At 38.4% G+C, this 25,640-nt stretch overlaps 1 protein-coding gene across 13 annotated transcripts in view; it reads right to left on the bottom strand.

Moving 5' to 3' along the window:
- Positions 1-25,640, bottom strand: part of PTK2 (protein tyrosine kinase 2) — a 205,140-nt gene that overhangs the window by 53,977 nt on the left and 125,523 nt on the right. For 10 of the 13 annotated variants that reach the window (XR_014580939.1, XM_083827393.1, XM_083827395.1 and 7 more), the window contains 7 exons: positions 23,879-23,933; positions 18,877-19,017; positions 18,084-18,161; positions 16,989-17,096; positions 15,628-15,745; positions 8,052-8,082; positions 5,577-5,629 (listed from right to left, as the gene is read on the bottom strand). Coding sequence is in view for 12 of the 13 variants with exons in the window: in XM_083827393.1 (XP_083683519.1) it covers positions 5,577-5,629; positions 8,052-8,082; positions 15,628-15,745; positions 16,989-17,096; positions 18,084-18,161; positions 18,877-19,017; positions 23,879-23,933 (584 nt within the window). In the remaining variant the exon portion in view is untranslated. Of the gene's footprint in view, positions 1-5,576; positions 5,660-8,051; positions 8,083-15,619; positions 15,746-16,988; positions 17,097-18,083; positions 18,162-18,876; positions 19,018-23,878; positions 23,934-25,640 lie in introns of all 13 variants that reach the window. The other 3 variants (XM_083827396.1, XM_083827392.1, XM_083827386.1) reach the window with 2 other exon arrangements.

Here is a 25,640-nt window from a genome sequence, read left to right as displayed (position 1 = left end):
CAGTTGGCTCCTGCTACGTTTCATTTTGTTCTAGATAACCAACTGGAAGTCTGTCTCATAGATAAACTGTACCATATTCGATTTATTTATTAATGCAGGCATAATTTAAGTGAACTTTTAGCATATCTCCTTCAACACAGCATACTTTTCATTCAAATTTAAACTGCAGCCAAATGACACAAGTGGGGTGGCAACCACCTCAAACTCAAGATCTGCTCATAAAGAGCACCTTAGAGAAGAACTACGATGCTGCCTCACTGCCGTAATCAGAAATTAAGTAAGTGATTTAAGTGGAATGATATTTAGGAGTGGATTTATACACCACGGAAACTGGAAACTGGCTAAGAAGCCCCTCTTTCAGGATGCTAAAACCCTACAATCCCTGTAACGAAGCTCTTCAAGAGACCCTATTTCTCCTGCACAAGGTATGTACACCAGCATCATTACACACTTAGGCCATTGGATAAACTACTCCTTTTGACTTTAATTTTAAAATGCTAATTGTAGTAACAACAGCCATGTCAGCTAGGGAACAGGACGCGACAAATTTCTCCGTAAGTTACCATTTCCCTATTAAAGGGGTCTGGCCTAGGATCTGTTACTTAGATGGCTTAAACAGCTTGCCTTAACATCTGAAACAGTGACTGTGTGTTTAAACACCCTTCATTTTGCTCCACCATGTTAACACATACTTAAGCTGAAAAACCAGCATCTGCTATGAGCCGAGACCATCCCGTGGCAAGCCCTAGCAAACCTTCAGGCCTGTGCCTCGTGCCAGTGCCCGCCGTCACCTCTCCAGTCACTGCTCCCTCCCCACAGCCACATCATTTTATCCAGCAGCACCAGAACATGCCAATGCCAGTCTTGGCTTTTGGAGAAGGCCTTCAAGATGATCAAGTCAGCAGCAGTGTGCCTTGGCAGCCAGGAGGGCCAACCGTACCCTGGGGTGCATCAAGCACGGCATCGCTAGTCTGTCGAGGGAAGGGATTGTCCTGCTCTGCTCTGCGCTGGTGCGGCCTCACCTCAAGTACTGCGTGCAGTTCTGGGCCCCACAGTTCAAAAAAGACGTGAAACTATTGGAGAGAATGGCTACTAAGATGGTGAAGGGCCTAGAGGGGAAGACGTATGAGAGGTGGCTGAGGTCACTTGGCCTGTTCAGCCTGGAAAAGAGGAGGCTGAGTGGAGACCTCATTGCGGCCTACAGCTTCCTCACAATGGGGAGCGGAGGGGCAGGCGCCGATCTATTCTCTCCGGTGACCAGTGACAGGACCTGAGGGAATGGTGTCAAGCTGTGACAGGAGAGGTTCAGGCTGGATATCAGGAAGAGGTTCTTCACGGTTGTCGTGCACTGGAACAAGCTCCCCAGAGACGTAGTCACGGCACCAAGCCTGTCGGTGTTTAAGAAGCGTTCGGACTGTGCCCTTAGCCATATGGTCTGAATTTTTGGGCAGACCTGTGTGGTGCCAGGAGTTGGACTCGATGATCCGTATGGGTCCCTTCCAACTCGGGATATTCTATGATTCTATAAGCCCACCCACGGTCTGTACGTATTCTGCCCTTTTCTGTAGCTCTGCATATAATGCGACATTTGAGCAACAATTGAAAGAATTTGTGGCCAGAGAATTTTCTAGTGCAAAGGAAGCACAACGATTAACTAAGGCATGCAATCGTTTGATATTTTTTCTTCCTATTCATATTTACATGAGCAAGGATGGGGTAGAAGAAACCAAAGAACTTTGTCAGAAAGGGTTTATGTAAGAGTGGAGCAAGCTAACTAAGGCTTTATTGATTTCATTTTATGAAGAACTTCTTATAATATATAATTGACGGGGTAAATTATTATTTTTGGAAATATGTATATCAGGAAATACGTGCATCACCTTCCTAAGGCTAATGGTTGCTATTTCAAAACAAACTGCTGGCCAAAGTAAGTTTCTGTGGACTAAAGTAAAGCATTTAATAAGGCGACTCCAAGCAAAACAGCAGGAAACCTAGTCAGTAAAATCATAGTAAACTCCTATGTTGCTTCTTACAAATTAGATGTACTATTTGCACACAGCAAATAGTTTAGCCTTACTGTTTCCTGAGTGCACACTCTCGGCCAAGTACAAAGAATTCCTTTTTAATGTAAAAGGAAGAAATAAATTGAGAGGGAGATAAAAGTTGGGTCTATCCATCAGCTAGAACACTACTCCCCTCTGGTGAGTCGTAGTAATTTAAACTAAAACATCAAAAAAAATCTGAAATTCTGCTCAGATTTAGCTTTTTAGCTAATTTTTTTTAGCTCAGATTGGGCTTTTTATATTTATATATAAATACATGCACACACACACACACATAAATGTAAAATTTGACAAATAAAATTATTACTATGCTTAAAAACTGGGGGAAATCTGCTAGGCATCTTGCTTGCACGTAATAAAAGATAATGCCTGTTGCAAGAAACATTTAATTTAAAGGCAAGACAGACAAAGAATACCAGAACAAACAGAAAAAGCCGCATGCAGTAAGAGGTGTGTAGTGAAACCTGGTTCAGTGACCCACAGCCACAAGAGAACGTTTCTTGGCTCCCAGGTCCAGCAATCTCCTGCTTTAGATTCCTGGAACCAACTTCACTCTCCACTAGTTTGAAAAGGTCTTTATTCAAAGTCAGAGCAAAAAAAAATGTATTTAGAAACCTTCAATCTTTGTATGCCTTGGAATATTGAAACACTAGGAAAGAACAAGTTTTCATTTCACTAAACCAGAAGTATTTCAAGGTAGGTTAATACACATTTCAAAAAGCAAGACAAGACGTCTTTCATTAACAAGTTCATTTTCAAACCTGTAAAACTTCAGACAAATGCCTGAACTTTTCGATCACTACATCATGTTCCACACTGGCTTTCAGCTACTGCTGGTTCCAAACTGAGGTGGAGAGCTCACTTTGAAACTTTCCTTTCGAAATACGGGGTTTAATGCTTCAAATATGTCTGTTAGATTTTCCTGCTGAACGCCTGCTTATGATTTTTGCTATTTAATGTTAGCATTGGGAGAGGTCTAAATAAGAACAGGAGTCTCAATGCAAACAAAGAGGAGAATTAATTTATGATTTAAACTATCAAAGGCACGAAGGACATTACAGCTGTCCAAAAATTATAAAGGCTCATCTCATTTGAAGTCCTTAGCTCTAAGGCATGTAAATGTCACCAGAGAAAAGCTCTTATTCTGCAAACCAAGATAGCATCATCCACAGCTGGCTTCGCACTGGATGCTGTCAGCTGTCAGACTCTGCTGACCTGTAACTCCCGGGTTAACCGAGCATTACGTACATCTGTTGCCTCTGTTGTTCCATATGATGTATCAGTTACATCTGACAACACCAGTGGCACCTCTTTGCATCTACTTGAATCATTACTTCATTCATAGCAAGTTGATTCCTTAGGGTAACTCGGAGATTTTTACAGAAGACATCTCCCTTATGGAAAAAACCCTTATTATCGTGCAACTTTACCTCAACAAACTGTCTATGGGTTAAACTCAGTGTCCAGACATCCACTCTTGATGCACTTCAAAGAAGTTGGGGGCAAAACCAAACCAAACACAAAAGTAGAAGGTTCAAGATTCTCTGTACTCTTATTAAAAAGAAGAACAAATCCTTGAGACTGAATTATAAATGCAACAGTTTGAATCATTCCAGTATTATGTCAGTGTTTCCAACAGTAACACGGTACGAAACCCAAGCACAATGGTTTCATTGTGGAAAGATACTTTAAGATTTTCACTGGGGAGAGAGACTTTAAATAAGATACCTGACTGCAACACAAGAAAAATACATAATTGGTTTTGATTGTGGAACTGGAAAGAACCAGAGGGACATTTGCTGGTTTAATCTGCCTGGTTTGCTTATGTCATTATGGGGCAGCTTTGTGCCTTACAGCTTCTTTGATATCCACTTGGAACAACTGGCTCATCTCCAGCTACTTGTTTCTCCTGTATTTTGCTAGATGCTATGCTCTAACCCTGCTTCTGCAGCAAAGCTCTCGTTTGCCTATCGTTCTTCTCTATGTGACACCCTACACACCAGAAGTACGGGGTATCACAACTAACTAACATCAAAACACTTTTTTGAGCAAGTCTGTGGCGTGAGACACGACACTAATTCAGATATAAGGCATCAAGCAAAGAATATCTAAATTTGCAAAGTTGAAGTGACTGCAATAAAGGATCATGAATTAAGTATTTACTATTGTACGCTTTTTCAATAATAAAAGTACATCAGTGGTCTTCCAAAAATTGAAAGGGTGGAAATTTGAGGTGCCAGTATGTTTTTTCCCCCTGAAGATTAGCTTTTTTTTTATGAGTGAGGTGATGAAAAAACACTGCACTAGTCATTTCCACTTTTTCTAACAGCCAAAATAACCCACACAGGCATGAATCAAGAGAGAAACCTATCATGCTTCATGCTTATCTACCTCCATGCCCCAAAAACCTTGCTTGATGAAGGAGCAAGAGCTGCTATTTGAGAGTGAATGTTAACTGATGAAGCTCTATTACACCTCTGCAATTCGATAAACATTTGAATTCCAGATCTTCTCACCTATTTTCTTGCACAAGGTCTGTCTACATGGGTTTCTTATGCCAGGGGTGAATCTTAAGCGTCTTTAGAAAAGGGTAAGGGTGGGGAAAGGAATCTGAAAAGCAGGAAATCAAACATTATGCATCTTTTCTCCTTTTTATAAGTTTTCTGAGTATGTGCCCCTAAATGGTTGCAAAACCCCAAAAAGTGGGGCTGTAGCCTCCCTGTAAGTCAAGGATGTACACTCCACTGGGTCACAGTAATTGTTCCTGAAGTTTGTGGCCAAGCACTCTAACTCTATAGGGACATATCACAATATTAGTACTCTTTCACACTGCAAACCTCCATTATAAATATCATGTGTAAGTATTTAGAAATGCATTTCCTATTGAGACACTGACTCAACCCCTCAAAAGGACTTGTTCTGAGATTCTGTAAAAGAAAACTGTTCTTTCTCAAGTATATAAACTTAAAACAACACAAAAAAAATACAGTAACTAACTGAAGTCTTAGAAGCCTATAAGCTGCAGAAACACCACGTACTACCTCACACGCTCAACCCTTCAATTAACTCGTGATTTTCAATAGCAAAAATTTAAGTGCTTTGATCTGAACAGCAGCTACAAGAAAACAGCTATTAAGTTTCTTCTTTCAGCAAGGCGATGATGAATATTTAATTGCTCATTTTCACTTTTCAAAGCTACTCCCTCATAATTAACACATCCTCAGGTAATTTAAGAGATAGCCTACTTGATTACAAAGCCAAGCGGGAATATTGACAGCCTGGCTTTGAAGTAGCCTGGCCCTGCTGTACTGCACGGACAGGACTGCTCTCACGAGCAACACGACACGGAACGGTAGCCTTTACAAATTCCACTACAAAAGCAGCACAGCTATGGTCTTGGGGAAGTCAACAGCCACGAAGCAAGAAACGAGCTAACTGCAAACGAAAACCTGTCTGAACATCTGCTAGCTTTAAAAATGCACTCGCTTATTTATTTTTTTTTACAAGCCTTACCTGATACAGAGACCGTGTGTGACCTTACTCCTTGCTTCTCATTGTTGGCCAGCCTGTAAAAGAGAGGTTTGAATCGCTGAATGCTGTACATTCTTCACGGTCCCATACGCTGTGAATTCATCCTAACAGGGCACCTACTGTAATTAGCAGGGCCAATCCATTTGCCACAGCGACAGATTTTGAGGGGGAGCAAAGTCAGAAAGGAATCTACCATTTCATCCCAGCCAAGGGAGGAGCGGAGAGAACGCGTTACCATTTTAATTAGCAAACAACTTCACGATGTCAGGGTGAATTTCAAAAAAAAAAGAGAAACATGAGTTTTAAAAACTTTTAAAATCAAGCAGTACATGTCTAAACATTGCCAGTGCAGACAATGTGACGGTGTATCTACTTTCATTATCATACTGGAAATAGAAAATTTAGATTTTAGAATTTAGTATTTTTTTTCTGTAAGATGACTTATCCTGTATAACAATTTTAAATTGATTTCTTCATTTACTTAACATAGAAAAACAATTAAATTTATTTAGCTATCGAAGTTCATCACTAACAGAAATTCCAGTGAATTGTTCTAGCATTTTTTTCCATGTACATATGTAATTTTAATGGCAAGAGAGCAAAAGAGTACTGCACTTGGTGTTCTGAAAAATCTGAAATTTCAGCTGCCAAAGGCACATACTTCCAGATGCACAATGGTGTTGGCTAGTACACTGATACATTTGACATAAGACCCTTCCTCTGCTGTCAGCCTAAGAGCATATGCGGTGCTCTTGTTTATACAGACATGAGCATACTAATCCAGTTCTGGTAAACTGCCCCAAAAATGGCAATAAGCTTCTCCTTCAAACCTTATTTTATCCCAGAAATCCCTACAATGGAAAAACAAAACCAAGAGTAAGATGAAATGTATGTAATTAGAAGGTTATGCTGTGTTCCTCAGTTGTATCTGTTTAAGTAAAAACAAATTCTCCTTTCCTGTATGAGTGCACACTGAGTTTACCAATCTTACTGCTTCCAGCCTCGACTTTCATTTCCTTCTCCTCCCTGCATTTTAACTCCTCTCTTTCTGCACCGTGACAGAGCTAGGCTAGCAAGGACTGCAGCAGACCTGTGAAGGAAGAGCAACCACTAGTATCTAAGTGGCCCATTTCTTGCTGATTCAGGAATAAATCATGTTCCGTGCTCCATCCAAAGGGTAAAATTATAATAATAATAATCGTAAAAAAAATAATAATTTTGGACTTCCTCCAAAAAAAGGAAGAGATAAGATAATATAAAAGGTTAAATTTCATGTGGTCTTTCAACCATCGTCTCCTGACACTAGATATTAGTGATATTGTCTGATAAGGCTCAAGGAAAACAATCTGATGAGATACAGCTTTAAACTGGGTCAAAATGTGGCTATTGATGAAGCAGTCAGACTCCAAACAAGCTGGTTAACAGACTGAATTTTAGGAAGCCACAACGCACATGGAAAGGGTAGACAAGCATCACAACTTGCCAGATAGGGACAGAGATCTAGGCACTAATATTAGGTGGGCAAAAATCAGCAGGAGGAATTAACAGGCTTCCTATCACTGCGTTAGGGACTACGAACTCCAGCAAGGTAAGGAGTATTCATAGTTCAAACAGTCAAATTAGAAATCTTCTCTTTACCTGAAAGCTCTGAAGGGAGAAAGATGCAGAGAGATGTATTAGCACACATTAAATAAGAATTATTAGATGCTGATAGCATGTCTCACCGTACCTTGGGTTGAGTATCATAATAAAACTATGCAGAAACAAAGAATTCAGATCTATTTGCATGACACAGATTAGGATTTTCTACGAATCTACAATTATTATTGGAGAAGATTTTTTCTACATTACTATATTTTTTAAAAATAGATGAGAAATTCTGTGCCGTATAAGTGATATTCTTTATTACAGTCGAACCTAGGGATTTCAACTCAGATTGGTCCCATTATGGAAATTTAATTTAAAAAAGGAGACATGAAAGATTTATGATAGGGAAAAAAAAAAGAAATATTTTCTATATTTGCATAAGCAGAAAAGAGGACAAATAGGAAAGAACAACATTGTAGACTGACTCACAGAGAGACTGAAGTGACAATGTGAGGACTGTTTAGCATCACTCCTGTAATCAAATTTACTCCTATAATTAAATTTACTTATGGACTGGAAATAAATGGCCTGAAGCCCACTCCAGTCTTTTCCAAAACATCCTACTTTTGTTATTGTCAAACATTATTGATGCATTATGAACTTCTTCCCCACGGATTTTATTTCTGGTATCTTTATAGTTTAATGCTACTGTCAGTCATCTATGCCCTGCAGTCCCAGATGATTGCCTGCTATTTGTCCTAGAATCCAAAAGCAAGAATAAAAATTAAGCACGTATAAAAAGTCCCAAGGTGTCACTTAAGCAAAACTACTTTTCGCTACATAAAAAAAAAAAGAAAGCATAAAACTTACTTTGGTATCGATGGTAAAGCTCTTTCACCTTCTGTGTAAAGAAGAAGAAAACAGAATTAAAATTTTATTTCAGAATTTTATTTCAGTTTCCAAATAACCCCTCTCAACGTGCAATGTATACAAGCATGAAATAGTAATCACCACAACCTCCCAGGGAAACTGAGCATGTTGACTCAAAAGACCATTCTCTACTTATATTAACAGCAGCATATCAACACAGCTCCTAACCAGAGATACAGACCTTCTGGCAAAGTCTTGCGTGAGAGCAATGTAAACAGAACATGACTCCTCTTTTATTCATAACAAATAACTCTGATAAATCACCTGGCAGAAGGTATGACAGTATTTCATCTCCCTAGTGAGAAATGCTTCTCTCATTTCCAAGATGTGCTAACTACATATATATACACAATACACATATAAATACATACAGATTTTTTATATAAATATATATGTATAAAATAAACATATAAAAATATATAAAAGATAATATATATAGTGTATTTATAAACATACTATATACACATAAATAAAATTACTTAAGCCAACTTGAACTTCCAAACAAGACAACAGTCATTACTGCATGTAACATACAATATTAATTTCCCATGTGGTTGAGATTATACAATAGTAATGCTCAGTAGCTAGAAACGAGGGTATCCTCTTATAAACTATTTTCAAATCCTCTGCCAGTCTTTCTGTGATAATGGCTCTGTGTGTAAAAGTTTGCATGTAAATAATCAACTGTATTTCTCATCTGCATTTGATGACACACTCAGTATTCATACGGGGAAGGATGATGGGGAAATTACTAAGCCTTTACCAAAACACCAACAATTTGCGGTATATGGAAGTATGCAGGGAAGGTGAGGAAGTGGGTAACTAGAACAAGTATCTTTCTCCAAATCACTGTAGCAGCGATACAGTGACCTGAGAGAAAATGGAAGAGCTGCTTTTAGAAAATGGAGATGTGTACTGTTTACAAAGAATCATATTACCTCTAGTTTTTTATCCTATGTTAAAATTACTGAAATTTCCAGACCTTAAAAAAGAAAACTACAGTCTCTCCTTTGTGTGCTAAGGGACTGAGTAGTGAAATGCCTGATATCCAAATGTCACGCTCAACATGGCAAACGACAGCATTTAGTTACAATTCTTTTGCTGTCCAAAAAAACCCGAAACTCACTGCAGCGTAGGCATGCTCAATGGAGGCATCATGCAGCCTCAAAGTTAAATCCCTCCTCCGTGGGGAGACTCTGGAACTGTCCCCCGTGCAACTGGTGAGCGTTTTCCAGACCTTAAGAGATCCCCATTGACAAACTGACCATGCACCAGCCCACAGAGCCAGTGCATATGTTCCTTGACCCCCCTGAAGTTTTCGTATGTGAGATGCTGGACGTGCACCATGTTCCCAAAACAACTGAGTATGTTCTTCTGCCCACCTAGCACTGACCAAAGCGTACATGCATCATCTCCTGCAAGTAACCAAACGTTCTCCATTTCTCCTCTGCTCTCGTGTGGACTTCAACATGTTCCTACAAAAGAAGTGCACACGTTCCACATCCAGCCCAGGGCTACAAAACCAGATCTTTCCAAGCAAGTTTGGAGACTGGAGCAAAAAGAGACAGGCTCAATCATACTTGAAAGCAAAAGAGCAAGAGGGTCCACCACAACTGCAGAAAGGATGAGATCAGGGGTGTAGGAAAGGAAGATACGGGAAAGAAGGGAAACAAAGAGCCCCGATTTGGGAGATGACAGAGTAGCTTGGTAAAGTGACTAAAAGAAGGCCTGAAACTGGAGGGCAGTGGAAGGATAGGAAGATTATACAAGAAGCATGAGGCAGGACATAGAGGTATGGTCAATTGTTGGAGGAAATGATACCTTTTGGAGAAGGAAGCAAAAGGCAAAGATCATGAAAGGCAGTGTGGAGTGACAAGTATGAAAACAGAAGCTTGACAGCCTGGCACTAAAAAGATGCAGGAGGAGGGGATATCCAAAAAAGAGAGACTGGAATGGGCACTAGAGCAGTCATGTTGGCTTGAACTAGGCAAAAGATATCAAGCTTGGAGAAACATGCACAAGAGTCCTGCCCACCACCTGGCAAGGCCTTCTTAGGGTTGTGAATGAGGCACAGAAGCTTAAGACCCCACCTGGTATCTCCTGATACCTCCATCAGCTGTCGGCCCTTTTTTGTGCAAGCATCCCGAGTTCTAGCTTGCATCGAGTTACTCCAATACCTCTCTTGCATTTGGCAATGGATTTAATCAGATGTTGCTGACGAACCATGTGTTACTGATATAGCATACTTGCCAGCCTGTTTTTGAAGGCTCAGGAAACTATACAAACACACAGACCTCAATGTTAAAAGAACTTTATTAAATTGCAAGCTTAACTTCATCACTTGCTATTTTTAAATCAAGATAACTGGCGTACAATTAATGAAAAACTATTCAAAGTAAGTATTCTTGCTGTTCTGTGTGCATCATCGCATATTAACTGCACACTATTCAAGACTGTATTCTAAAGATGGACTTTTTAATTTCCTCTTTTTTTGTGTGTGTGTGTGAGGAGCATATCAGTATCAGTATATCTGGGGACTTCACAGAAACAGAGACTGATTTTATAACACTGCACATGTTCCAAGTGCTGAGTTCAGCTGCCGATCAGATTGTTCCTCTCTCCTGCAAACGTAAGACTCCAAACCCTCAAGGAAGTGAGAAATACCATACAGGTGGCAACTGGCAGTGGAAGCTGAAGTTGCTACATATCAAAAAGGATCTCTCTAAAAGAGATAAATACAGACTCTAACTTTCCAGGGCAATATTAAATATCCTTAAACATGATATCTCCCCATTCTGTTTCTGCAACTCTCTACTTCACTTATTGAACAGCTTCCCACTGGTATAAAATATAAAGCTAGGGCCATATCAAGACATCTCTTTTACAACAAAATCCTGATTCCACCTTGGAAGGAAGCCATCCTATGTGTTTTATGAGATAAGGAGAACACAAATAGAGGTGGTATTACATAGTTAACGATTAATAACACAGAGGGACACAGGATTAAACAAGCATTTCCTGATGTTTTGGAGTCTGTGACTTGGTCTGCATTCTCTTAGTGCCTTTATGTTTTTATGACCGCATTTAGGAAAGCTGTCTTATTTTCAACTTCAGCTGCAGAAAGCAGGGAAATAAAAAGCACAGCACAGCAAGAAGAATCAGTAGCTCCAAGGATGGACAAGCAGTAAGTGATAGACTAACAGCTCTACACGTGAACCGATTTGTGATGGTGCTGCTGGAATGAAGGACTGTGATGGAATGGGAAAAAGGCAGCATGTGTGAGACCCCAAATGGAGCACTGTGTTCAGCTCTGGGGCCCCCAGCACAAGAAGGACATGGACCTGTTGGAGCAGGTCTCCAGGAGGGCCATGAAGATGATCAAGGGGCTGTCCTATGAAGACAGGCTGAGGGAGTTGGGGTTGTTCAGCTTGGAGAAGAGAAGGCCCCGGGGTGACCTTACAGCGGCCTTCGAAAGTACCTAAATGGGGCCTAGAGGAAAGCTGGAGAGGGATTCTTTGTCAGGGGGTGTAGTGACAAAGGGGAATGGCTTTAAACTAAAAGAGGATTGGTTTAGATTAGATATAAGGAAGAAACTCTTCACTCAGAGGGTGGTGAGGCCCTGGCACAGGCTGCCCAGAGAAGCTGTGGATGTCCCATCCCTGGAGGTGCTCAAGGCCAGGCTGGATGGGGCTTTGGGCAGCCTGGGCTGGTGGGAGGTGTCCCTGCCCATGGCAGGGGGTTGGAATTAAATAATCTTCCTTTTTTACTCTCCTTTGCCCACAGGAAGCACAATTGATTTCATTCGCATTAGTAGCAGAGCAACGCACTGGCCAGCCACAACGGACAATGTCCCCATTTTGGCCACCAGAGATGTGCCCCAAATGGTTGGTCAAATATGGACAAGGAGAACGGGGAAAAAAGGGGAAAAATAAACATATGCAGAAAACCACCAAAAAAAACCAAGCCAGAAATAGAACCCTACCATCAAGTAGTATTAGAGACACCCCTACTTTCACTGGAGAAAATTTAGGGAAAATCCATCTGTACGGAACTACTGGTGAAATGGCCCACCAAAGCTGATGGTACAGATGCCTACGTGCTCTTGGGGCACGAACCGATCACTTCAGGCAGCATACGCAAGCTGGCACTCCTCCATTTACAGCTTATATCCCAAATAAAATCAGAAGCCTTCATTAGTACCTTTGCAGGTCCAAAGTCAAAACTCATTACAAACAGCATCCCAGTAAAAGCATATGTTGTTTTTCACAAGTTGAAACCCACAACATTTTGCCCAATTCTTCACACACTTGAAAATAAAATAAAATAAAATAAAATAAAATAAAATAAAATAAAATAAAATAAAATAAAATAAAATAAAATAAAATAAAATTCGGCTCTGCACAATTGTATCGGAGTGTCTGTGCCCAGGCACTGACAGTATTTTTACTATTTTAATTAGAGTTCGTTGCCATTCTGTTAAAATGAGAACAATTTTCACATGTATAAGCCAGGAGTAAACACTTATTTGGAGAATTTCATGGATTACTTAATTTTGGTGTCTTGAGACTTGAAGGTCTGAATTTTCATTTAATCCTTTTATATTCAAAGGGAATGTTTAAATTTAAAGGCGAGTTCTGATCTAAAGGAATGACAATCAGTTATCTAGTTCAGTTACTCAAATGTGTTTTTTCCCCCCAGAGTATTTTTAGCCTTTTATAAGAGTTTTGACAATTTTGCATTACCTAACCAGCTTGAATAAACAGATTAATAAATTCAAAATTCAGTCACTGGACTCAGATCACAGGAAGGCTACTCAGCACATAGCTCAGTCAGCAAATAGCTACTTAATGTCAGCTGAAGTTTTTGAATCAATCATTCATTTGTGCACTTTGAAATAGTTAAGTATGATAATGCAAGCACATATTAAGTTCATAAAGTTTCTACAATGAACTAAATTGACCTATGTACTAAAATATTTATGAAAAATAAAACAAACTGAATGGAAATATGCCAAATGCTGTCCAGGTCTTAAACATTAAGTGATCTCACCAAATTAAGAGAAACAGGATTATTAACTGTGCAGATAATATCACAAAAACATACACTTCTTGTAGTAATCAAGAAAGACAATTTATAAAGAGACTTGCAATAAACATATACGTTTAGAACAAAGAGAGAATGGGAAAGCTCATGGAGGGGAAAAAACACATCTGTTGAATCCAGAGCTGCTACATGATTTGTTTCTGATATGCTTCACAGCTCACTGTTGGAGGGATGTGGGAATTCAGATCATGGTGGGGACAGCTCTCCTACAAGACGTTTAATTAATATACTGAGTATTGCTACAATATTAAAAAAAGCTTCAAACAAAACAACAACAAAACTACAAAAAACAATTTTTAACTGGAGGGATTCTCATAATGTTTGCATAAAGAGGAATGTTCCCAAAGTGCTATATAATCTTCCTTTAAGTGAATCACTGCTTGTTTGCTTTATGTTAATATACACTAAGAAGAATATCATGCAAATAAACACATTCCCTCTCTTACATGCATTGATTTCTTTTGCATTAGTGCCTACAGTCAAACCACAGTGCATGGCATAGCCATGCCTGGTACTGTATAACGTAGAAAAATCAGAAATCTTGCCTTTAAAAGAGCTTAGTGAGTCCAGAAGACGTAATAGCTGAATGATAAGTAAGTCAGGTCAGTAGAAGAAAGGAATTAGAAAAAGCAAAACCAGAGTGGGTCAATTTTTATTGCCACTTTCAGCAGTAGAATATTAGGACCCATTAGCACTGTTAGTCTTAGATGGCAGTTGCTTATATGCATCACGGAACAGGTTATGTTGACAAGAAAAGGTTAAAACCTGTAGAGATTTTGGCTGGGAGCTGTTCTCCTGCTAAAGCAAGAAACAGAAGAGGGTTTGGCAGAGAAATGGCAACAGGCATGACTGGAACACAATCAATGCTGCCATGCACAGCACTGGAGGATGGCCCACTGGATGAACAGGGCTAAGACTCGACGAGGACCGTAACTGCCTGTTTGTTGCTATTGTGAATGACAGAATGGGAAATCATCGGGCAGCAGTATTCTGTGGAGTTAAAAGCATCTACATGTAGATAAGAAAAGGAAGCCATTCCAGCTGCAGAGAAACAAACTGATAATTTGCACTGGCAACAGAGGCTAAGTGGACCAAATTTCTGAAATACCACCAATGCAGAAGTAGCAAGAACTGGACATAGCCTACATGGGTGCCTTTAAAGAAAAAGCAAGGCTTCCCATTAACTTAGAAAGGGCTATCCATTAACTCAGGATGACTGAGAGGTGAGAAGAGATCACACGTTAGGACATGAAAAACTTAAAAGCTCAACTTTGGCTGCTATAGTTAAAGCTGACAAATTGCCAATTCACTTGGGATACTGAAAGGGAAGTTTTGGGAGTGAATAACAAGGGTTGTAACAAACCTGAAACCATGATTTCCAGAAAAGCTAAGTTATTGTGAATATTTTAAATAAGAATAGGCATAGAAGACGATTGCTGAAAGGTATAAACTAGACTACTGAAATTAAAATCTTGGTTCGGGATGCCTGAAACTGAAAGACCTGAACTATTTCGATAATGCTACCCCTTTCAATGAACTAAACAACTATGGAGTAGGGAAAGCTAGTGGCAAAAAAAGCAAAAATGTGGCTATAAAGGGACTCAAGTTTGGATTGTAGAACTTCTAGAATGGCTCATGTACTTTCTTGTATGACAAACAGGCAAGAAGGAAATAGTTTGTTCATTGTTTTAGAAACCAAAAATATTGGATGAATTTCCATAAGCAAGGATTATGGAAGAAGGACAAAGTTCCACTTTCAAGCAGCTTTGATTGGACATATTTCAATAATCAAAGCTAGCTGAAAGTAGAAAAAATTCTACTGAAATTTAATTAAATTCTCTCTTTACATCTAGCTCTAGCTGCACCCTGGTCTCATGTCTTTCAGCTTGTGGTTTGCTAAAAAACAATAGATCAACACTACAAAATACATTCTTTGCTTTAGTTCTATTCATTGAGAAAGACTCGCAGGACTTTTGTCAAAGTTTAAATAATAAAACCTGAGAAATTTTGAGTATCTGGGAAGAGAACACTAACTTTCAATAGTCTTACCTAAAGGTATTCTAACCAACCTCTCTGAATTTCTACTTGAATATTAAGGTGTTGTATTTCAAGTTAACAGGTCCTTGTTAGGGCTGCCTTTAATTACAGTTTATTTACTTCTGTTAGTTAAGTTCAGAATACCATAAAGCAGTGACTACTGGAAAACAATCTAAATTATCAGTCATTAAGTAATTTTCAATGGAGTGACATTGACAGTCAGTGTTTGCCTTAACAAAAATACCTTAAGTTTCCTTCCAGAAAGACAAGTCTCCAGGTGAGGATTTTGAACCTACCTTGTGTCTTCTGTTCAAGTGCAAGATAATCTACCAGTAGATAAGAGTATAGCCGCTACCAGAATGAAACACCTCCTTACCTTTCTGTGGCCTGATAATAAAAGATTGCGTGGCTCCATTCACCAGTCGGCAATATCCGTCTATCAAGTCAGCCATGTTCTCTGCAATGGTTAAGGACGGTGCTGTCACTGTCAGAGGCTAAAGAAGAAGAAAAACAAGGCACCAACAGAGAGGGATTATTGTAGTTGCAAGCACTGAGCAGAACAGCTGTGTCATTGCATCAGAACTTTACATACACTCACAAACAGTCCACAGAAAAAAGTGGGCGAGCACAAAAATATCAGATTCTTGCTTTACCTTTTATGTAGCAAATTTAAAATGCAAGGTTTAGGAAGTACAGCTGATAAAACCTTCCACCTAAATCTAAGATTAATCTGGATCTATTAAAAGGCTCACTAGGCAAACTTTTAGTCAACCACTGTTCATTACAATTACTGTGACTTTTAAGACTATAATCATGACAATTCTATAAAAGTTGCTCATTCCTTAGATACCCTTACAGGCGGTAACGATTTTCCCACCCCTTTGCAGCAATTTATTCTTTACCCTAAAAAGTAACCTCCCCAACTTCAAAATACATTGAAATTAAAAAGACAAGGGGGAGAAATGGAGAAGGAGATGAGACATACAGGCGAACTATTAATTTTAATAACTCCAATATTCATCCTCTTCTGCACATATTTGTCAACTTGCCCCCAGTGCTTCTCTATCACAGTGATTGTTTTCCTGTGTACAGGACCAAGAAAAAGATTTGATTTCACTTCCAGCTCTTCCCCATGAAATATGAGGAAAACGGATTTTCTCTCTTTTATACTTCCCTTTTCACAAAAGTGAAATTGCTCAGTTTCCTCTTCAGTGCATAGCATCATATATACATGCAGGCTACTATTAAGATGCACTTAAGAGCTAGTATTTTCAAATTAAACCTCATTTACAAATATCAGAGTATACAAGTACCAGATGCAAAACAAAAAGCACGTAATGAGCTTTATGAGTATAATGAATACTCACACTCAACTTCCCTTCCCTCTTAAAGCACAAGAAAAATCAAACAACTATACAGAATGCCTGGAATGCAAAATTTAAAATATAATGCATGGGCTGTGCCTACAGGAGGAGCAAGAGCGTTTAACAATAACTGAAGTCTTTGTATGCATATGTAGTTAGGCTGTCCCCAGCTTAAACATACATGTGCAAACATGGCATATACTTTTAGTACAACGTATTTGTCAACTACACTGACAGTAGAAAAATTCAGAATGAAGTTATAGACCAGAAGTACAATATACAGAGTGCTTTAATTAGAGCACACTAATTTCATTTATTTTATTTAAGGAAAACCAAAGATAGCAAGTTTATCACAACTGTCAAAAAATCATACCTCAGGTGCACCTGCTATCTTGAGTTGCAACATCCCTTTTCTGTCCTTGTCTTCACTGTTTGAATACTGAATAGTTTGCACTTGATTAAAATCTGCCAGGTGAGTTGGCTACAAAAAGGCAAAGGAAACAAAATTCAAATTAAAGCAAAATACCTTGGCTTTACTCCTGAACCATATGTAGATTTTGATCTCCAAATTACACTTTTAGAAGTCTGTTCCTCTGTTTCTTTCTACAGTTTCATTGGGCTTTGCATAACAGTATCTACAAATATGCAAAGGTATCTACCAAGTAAAGCCAAGCACCAAGTTTGCCTACAGAGGTCACTGTTGAGTAACTCTAGGCCCTTGCTAAAGTACACAGCGGAAACAACGTCTTGGAGGGCAAGACTGAAAACTCAACAGGTTATACCAACATGGTATCTGCACTTAGAGCATAGTTACCTATCATCAGACCGCTGGTAAGAGGTACATTTTTAGCTGGCTAACTATTCCTGATCTCTAAATCTTTTCACTACCTTTGAAGGATTTTCAACAGAAGTTGGACATATGCTTAACTTGTATCATGACTGTAAATGTCCCAGACACTTTGATAAAGAACCTGTCCAAACATTCTTCCTTGCACCATGAAGGTGTACTGGCAATGCTGTAACATCAGGCAATAGCAAAGCTGTTAAGAGCACAAAATAAGACAAATAACACAAATAAGCCAGCAATGACTGCACAAATGCTAAACACTGATAAACAAGCTCTTCACTTACACAATCTCCTGAAGAAAGGAGAAAATAGTTTAAAATAATTTACGTGTTTCATTGTTAAAAAAGTGAGCACAAATGCTTCAAACTCCTTAAGTAAGCACTTCACTGGGTTAAAAAAACAACAAATTCAGTGGTAAGGGATCTCTCTACTTAACTATGTTTTCTCCATCCCAAATCATGACTTAATATCTGAGTAATAGCTTTGTACGTTGAATTTCCCAGCTCTTTTGAGTTTACTTCGAAGATTAGAGTTGCAACTCCTCTTCGTGTCAAGTTCAATTCACAACAGGCCATGGCTGTTAACTCAGTAACAGAGAGAAGAAAGCAGAAGTAGACTTACATTTGCGCCCTTGTCTGTAAGGTAGCTGATTCCTTCTTCTGGGCCAATTGCCAACTCCACTGAAATAATCCAGCTTGACTTCAGAATCGAAGGAGAAAGAGTAAAATTTCAGTGCGTTTAATGGAACACTATCTTCCCACGTTATCATTGCAGTTTTTAGTAATTAATCTCTAGAAGCTTCCAAACTCCTCAAACATTTTAAAATATATTAAAATCAAGTAATTCTATAAGTAGCAAAACTCCTGATGACGAGTTTCCTGGGGATCTGTCCTACTCAGAGTGAGTTGCCATGTGTTTTATCTTAGGTCTACACGAGAACTATAAATTTCCTTTATTTCCTTTTCTCTCCTTATGGACACTGACGTTCATGTTCCAAATTCTACTTGAGTATCTATTTTCACAAAGTTTGCAGACTTAAGACCACTTTGCAAAATTTATTTGTAATTGGTAGAGATTAAAAGCCGTTAGAGGAAAATTTACAAACAGAAGAAGCTGAGGAGTCTCATTTCCTGAGGAAACCAAGTTAGTAACTGCTCAGCTTGCACAAATGAATCACCATTAACAACATCTAATAAGGTACAATTCTTACCCTACTAATAGATGGTGCTTTTTAACAGTCAACTGAGAAAGTTCCAAATAAAATTAAAAAACATATTTTGTTGTTAATGAAATCCAAGGACTCTTCTCTACATCAAAAGATGAACTAAGCAAGCGTTTAATTGAAGAACTAAGCAAAACCAATTTAACTTGTAACTACAACATGTATTCTGGTGACTTGCATTCTTCTACTTACACCGAGAGCACATTTGAAGCATTCCTTGTCAAATCTATACACCGGAGAGAGGATCTCAAAGAATTTCAAAATACTTTCTTCTCTATTAAGGTTGGCAAATTGTCGAAATGTTTGTTGGATTAATTTTCGTAGTGTTTTGGCCTGTGCATGGAAATTTTAAAAATTCATTATTTTAAATCTAGTCAGCGATGGTGCATTTTAAGAGTTTCATTTACTCACTATCACTAACAATCCTTTTCAAATGATACCCTGAAAATTCTCAAAAAAAAAAAAAGCGCTTCAAAATATAAATAACAATTCTTCCTTACAAATTTTTCTTGGGAATAAAATTATTTCTGCTATACTTTACAGAAGGAATGTCTAGCTAATAATATTTTGATTAAATTACAGCAAAAGACAAAACATTAACCTTTGCAGGAACTACTTTTTCTACATTCCTCACTTCTCCCAACATCTTAACTGTCCACCAACAGAAAAGCACTGCCGTCAGGACCCTACACCTTCTAATCTGTCTTAAATTTAAATCATCATTCTCCTATCTGGTAAGAATACCTCAGCTGTAGCTTAATCTTAATCTCTCCATGCAAGTATCTTAGACTATCCATTACATACTGGATTACTGAAGTCTGATAAAATGCAAAATGACTTTCATATTAAAAAATAAATAAAATAGTAAACTAATGTTAAAAGTAAAAGAAATATTTCAATTGAAAAGTAAACTATTTTAACTCCATTACATATCATTCTAGTAACTTTTTCCAGGACAGAAACAACCACTTTGAAATAGCAGTACAAATAATTCTTCCAATAGCCACACCATTTGGGACAATGAGATGGAGCAAGACACCTGTTACATGTCCTGCCACAAAGCATGTAGAGGATCCAAGCAGATTTTCAAGCAACCGCATTTTTTTAAAAATGGGTAACTAAACAAAGACTTACGAAAAGAGAAATATTTGCCTGTATGTAATACATATCCCTTGGAAGGCTGCCATCCATATCACAATAAAAGCAATCTGAGATGCAATCTCTTTAACACACCCCAAAATGGAACAAACAATCACGAATCCCAAATGAAAACATCCCGACTATCCACCAGAAAACACCCAAACACTGCCAACAAAAGTCCTGTAGCTTCTCTCATCTGTCCTAATCATAAGAGCATAAGGATGCTATTGAAGTAGCACGTAAGTAAGTAACTTGGGGTTTCATCACTGCTTACATTACTGCACAGTGACAAAATCTCAAAACCTATTCCTTTTTTTTTTTTTTTCCTTTTCAAAGCTTGAACGGAGTCAAAAGTGATTGAACGGGATGTTTAAAAAAATTACCTTTGCTAACACCTATTTCTAGTACATCTTCCAACTAACACGAATAATAAAATGCAAAACCGTGTTTATTTTTGCAACATGTCAAGGTTAAAACAGGAATTACCATTGTTCCTCTACCGAAACGTATCTAACTTTCCTGTGATAACAGCACTAAGGGTCTTCATTCTTTCACGCTGCCTAAAACAGCTCCAGGCTCTGTGCAAATACAAACTTTCTTTTGACATTAGCACTTCTAGTTAGCTTAAGCATTAATTTTTAGGAATCCTTTAAGGAACATCCACCACTCTGAATTTTTTTAAAGATTTTTTAAAAAGTAGCTTTAAGAAAAGAGCATTATAGCAGTGATCTAATGGTGCTGCATATTCACATACAAAAGGATGATCGGTTTTGGAGCAATGCATATGTGGACTGAAAAAAACCCACCTCAGCTCAGCACATAAGTTTTATGTCATAAAGTGAAGAAAGTAATCTGCCATTTTGTCAAATTACCCTGTCTGTATAGGAGAACCTTCTACCAACTCTTGTTTGAACCATTCCTGTGCCCAGCTGAGGATGCTGGGCAGGACTAAAAAGTGGCTGGCAGTCGGGACACCTCCACACTGCACCCAGAGCTCTCAGCACTTAGGAATACCAGACCCTCCTGTGCCTCTATCTTTTCCTATGTAACGGAGGTTATCTCCCTTTTTTATAGAGAAAACTGATATTAGGGAACTTAAGACCATAGCCTTAACTGGACGCCTGATAAAGACCAGGAATAATAATAATAATAAGAAAAAATATCTGCCAGATTGAAGTTGTCCCAAGTATTTCAGCAATGCAGTTGTTGAAAGATACTTTATTCTGCCCGTGATTTGATTCACTGTCCTACTTCATCTTGACTTCCAGGCAAAAAGGGACGTCTTATTTGGTTCTTTTAAGTCAATGAAGATGACTTACTATTTGCATATAATCTTCACCTTAACTTCAGATCATTAATAAAGCGTAAACATAGGAGGTAAGTCAGAAAAAACAACCTAATCCGCACCAAAAGAGACATTTATGAGAAAAATCTGCGAATGACCTCATTTCAAGAGAAAATGCATTAAACAATTGCTCTTAAAATATTTCATAAGAACAGTTTTTTTCTCTGTTATTTCTCAAGGCATGCTCTGGAGCGGCAGAAAATTTGCAAACTAAAAAGAATCTGGTTTATATTCATTCCCCCCGCCCACTGTTGGTTTAGTATAAGTAGCATTTTTATCCTGTGGTTTCTGCATACATCATATATCTAGATGGATACAGAGGGCATGGCTACTGACTGCCCTAAACATAGGAAGGTTTATTATTCTTCCCTAGTGAAGTAATGAAAATGGTAGGCTGGGTGACTCAGTAACTTTACCTCTGTGCTCGATTCAGGCTGACTTACTCTTTCTTGAACAAGCAGTACTATTTGCAGCATATATGAGGTAGAGCAAGGCCGCACCTCAAGTACTTTGTTCAGCTTTGGGCCCCTCAGTACGAGAAGGACACCGAGGCCCTGGAATGTGTCCAGAGCAGGGCTACAAAGCTGGTGAAGGGCCTGGAGCACAAGTCCTGTGAGGACCTGGGGTTGTTTAGTCTGGAGAAGAGGAGGCTCAGGGGAGACCTTATTGCTCTCTGCAACTCCCTGAAAGGAAGGTGTGCGGAGCTGGGGGTCGGCTTCTTCTTACAGGTAACTAGTGATAGGACTAGAGGGAACGGCCTCAAGTTGTGCCAGGGGAGGTTCAGGTTGGAAACGAGGAGACATTTCTTCTCAGAAAGAGCAGTCAGGCACTGGGACGGGTTGCCCAGGGAGGTGGTGGAGTCACCGTCCCTGGGGGTGTTCAAAGAAAGGTTGGACGTGGTGCTTGGGGACATGGTTTTTTGGGTGACATTGGTGGTAGGGGGATGGTTGGACCAGATGATCTTGGAGGGCTTTTCCAACCTCAATGATTCTATGAGTCTATGATTCTAACTCTAATGTTTCATCCCAGAGAAACCTCACTTGACCCTTCTGGGACTGCACTTGCTTGCCTTCACAACATCGTTGTGTCTTACGGCTGCTCTGTGATCAGACAGATGCCTTTAAACTCCTGAGTTCTTTATCTAAGGAGCTCCCCAAATAAAGCTGAAATATGTGTTTTTTAAACCAACGTATATCGCCTCATACTTTGCAATGCTAAATATTTGAATTCTCATTATCTCAGCTTTTTGGTTTTCCTATACATAGGGTGATATCTTCTTTGTAGCTGGCATTTCCTAAACATATATATCAACAAATTTTATTAGCACTGCACGACACTAATTCTACCTCCCTAATAGAGAGAAACACTTATTTTTGCATTTCACGGCCATCAGAAGCCCTTCTTTGCCTGCTAGTTCAAAACTATTGGTCTTCACAAAGTAAGTCATTTAATTACTTGAATGCATCCTAAATTGTTTTTAATAGGGATTTCATTTTCATTAAAAAGCAGACCTGTTTTTCTTTCCCTTGCTTTTCTCTTCAGACATCCAACATTTTTTCATGTCTTTGCAAGTTTCTACCCAGCTTCACCTTCTGGAAATTCTTGCTACTTGTTTCTGTTATTTTCTCCATTTCATAATTTCTAAAGAGCAATCTTCTTTGTTGGTCAGTTTTCTGGCTTCCTAATAACATTTTTCAAGGTAGTTATTTATTCATTTGGGTCTGGAGCCTTTCACCACAATTTCTCCCTCCAGCTCCAGATAATTGCTTGAATTTAAATGCAGAGGGATTACTTAAATCCACTTGACTTCATTAGTTTCTGATGTTCAGAAGTCTTTTGAAACAAAACCCCTTCGTGACAGACCTTTGCTGTTTATCCTCCCATTTAATTAACAATGAATAAACTTTCTAAATCTGAAGTTAAATTCTATTAGTAACTCCTCTATAAAAACATCACTGCTTACCAAAAGCAGTTCTAAAATAACAATTTATGATTTATATTTGCATGTATGAACAACAGATGTATTTTACCACGGCAACCATATCAAGACTGCTACAGCTGTACAACTTCATGGTGACCATTCTTAACATTTCCTCCCCTCCCCACCTTTCAGAACATGTTGGAAAAAATTTGCATTTTTTACTCTGGGAACATATGGACTTCAATGGAAGTGAGATCTGACTAACATTTATAGTCTCAACTAGGATTAACATAAATGGAAATTGCTGGAAATCTTCCTCGAATGAGTCGCTTACAGTCTTGAGCAAGGAAGGCAGAATTTGGTTCATCAAGCTGACGCTAAAAATATGCCTTTTTTTTTTATTTTAATGTCCCCATCCTCCTTCTCCAGAAGTCTCATTTCTCTTTCAGAAAGTAAGTTATTTGATACCAGGGAATCTGAGGACTCATTTTGAGTTTTTGTCCACCAGGCTGGAGAGGTAGAGGCGTACCTCTCTCACATTAGCTCAGCAGGGCCACATAAATCACTACCAGTTCTTCCAGCTGCATGCCTATACCTGACCATGGGGATATATGCCCTACCAATCTGATAGACAGCTTTGATATTTTTTCAGCAAGACAGTACAACTACACACCAATTCACTTATGGCTATACAGTGAAATTAATCATGCAATTTTCAGATTTCTGAAACAGATTTTTTATTTTTATTTTTTTTAAAGTAACATACAGTTGAGTGGAATTAAAATTACCTTCACTGAATCTAGCAAACTCTTCGGAAAAAATCGTCTTAAACCAACATCTTTCCTGAAACAAAAAAAAGCACACACATTATAATAAAATAAAATATCAGATACTGTATTGCTGTTTTTTTTTTTTTAAAACTAGTGCATGCAACATAAAATAGTAAATGATTTTCATAGTAAAGTCCTTGACAATCTCAGCATCACAAACACCGTACCAGTAATATGCTAACCTTAGCCACTCTACAGCAAGTGAGGAATTAGCAGCATTGTCTACTTTAAACTCAAAAGGATTACATATTTACAACAGGTACCTGATGTGGAAAGCGTATCACTTGATATGTTGGCTCAGGCGCAGAGAAGTTTTGGTAATAAAAACTATTAATTGTACGTTAGATTAATTTAACGAATACTGAAAAAACAGTCTTACAGCTTCATCAGCTGAGAAGCGGGTAATACAAAAATGACGAATTCTAACGAACAGCTATTGGAATTAAGTAGGAGATGCAACATAAAGGAGAGGAGGACCTCTCGTGCTATCAGCTCAGTAGGCATACTGACAGTCTTTCCACTACTATTTTACCCATATGTAACGTAATTTACATTTTTTAATTTCTACTGTCGCTTTTTCCTCATATTGAGCATCTAATGTTAGAATTTCCAGCTTTTTATTGCAAATAATCTCACTTCTTGCATCCGTATGTCAGGATCCTATATCTGTGAGCTTGGCTTCTGTAAACTAAATTACATCAAGCAACCAAATTACATCACTTACAAAGAGGCTCACAGTCATCCATAAGGATTGAGTATTTTTGTGGCTTAGGTGTGCTGCCCCTACCTTATGTTTAACATATATATGTATCACTACAATTAAACGGTAGCTTAGATGCCAGTGGTGTTAGTGTTAAGGGGATCATGATTTGGCCAGGTACATCAAATGCTGCATGACCACATACTAGTAGTACACACATTAGCAGGAAATTTGCATGACAAAAAGGAAAAATTGAAAGAAAAAAAAATGTAAGTAGGAAAAGGACTTAAATCCTTGCCTCTCAAAGGTATTAGTGACAACTTTTAAAAAAATAAAATAAAAAATTAAATGTTGATCAAAAGGTTGCAAGCTTTTTTAAACAAAGACTGTATTCTACTTCTGAAATGAGTATGATAGCTTTCCATGACTGCATGCTTTGCAGAAACAGACATGCAACTGGAATTTTTACATTTGGCAAAGCTGTTAGCCAGCTTGAGAAATATAGTATATATTCACTGCTGCCTAACGGCACAAGAAAAAAGCCAAAATTAAAGTCAATATAAAAAGCTTACTCAAAATAATAAAACAGGGTATTTTTAAAGCTCTCTAAAGACTAGTATAGAATTCTACAAAACGTACTAAAAACACCCTCAACCAAGAGGAGCAGAATGTTCACGCACAGCAGTGAACACTGGCATCTGTGCAATGACAGTAAGCTGAAAGATGATAAAACTTTCATAAATGTTAATTCCTTTGATGCATTTCTTCTCAAATGCAAATGATATGCGGTTTATCATCCCACACAGTTAACTAAGTCTAACACACCATTACCATCTAAATAACATGCAAAGACATTTTGACAAGGAATATATTAGTTTAACATTAAGCATTTTAGAGAGAAATGGTGTTTTCAAAAATTAAGCACCCTACATCTCTCCTGTATTACTCATCTTAACAATACTACAACACCTGGCTGTGACATTCTGATTCAGCTGGCTGTTAAAAGGAGGCGTAGTTTGT

The sequence above is a fragment of the Anser anser genome (assembly GCF_964211835.1).
Source record: "Anser anser genome assembly, chromosome: 2".
Classification (NCBI taxonomy): domain Eukaryota; kingdom Metazoa; phylum Chordata; class Aves; order Anseriformes; family Anatidae; genus Anser; species Anser anser.
This window is presented reverse-complemented; position numbering and strand designations above follow the sequence as displayed.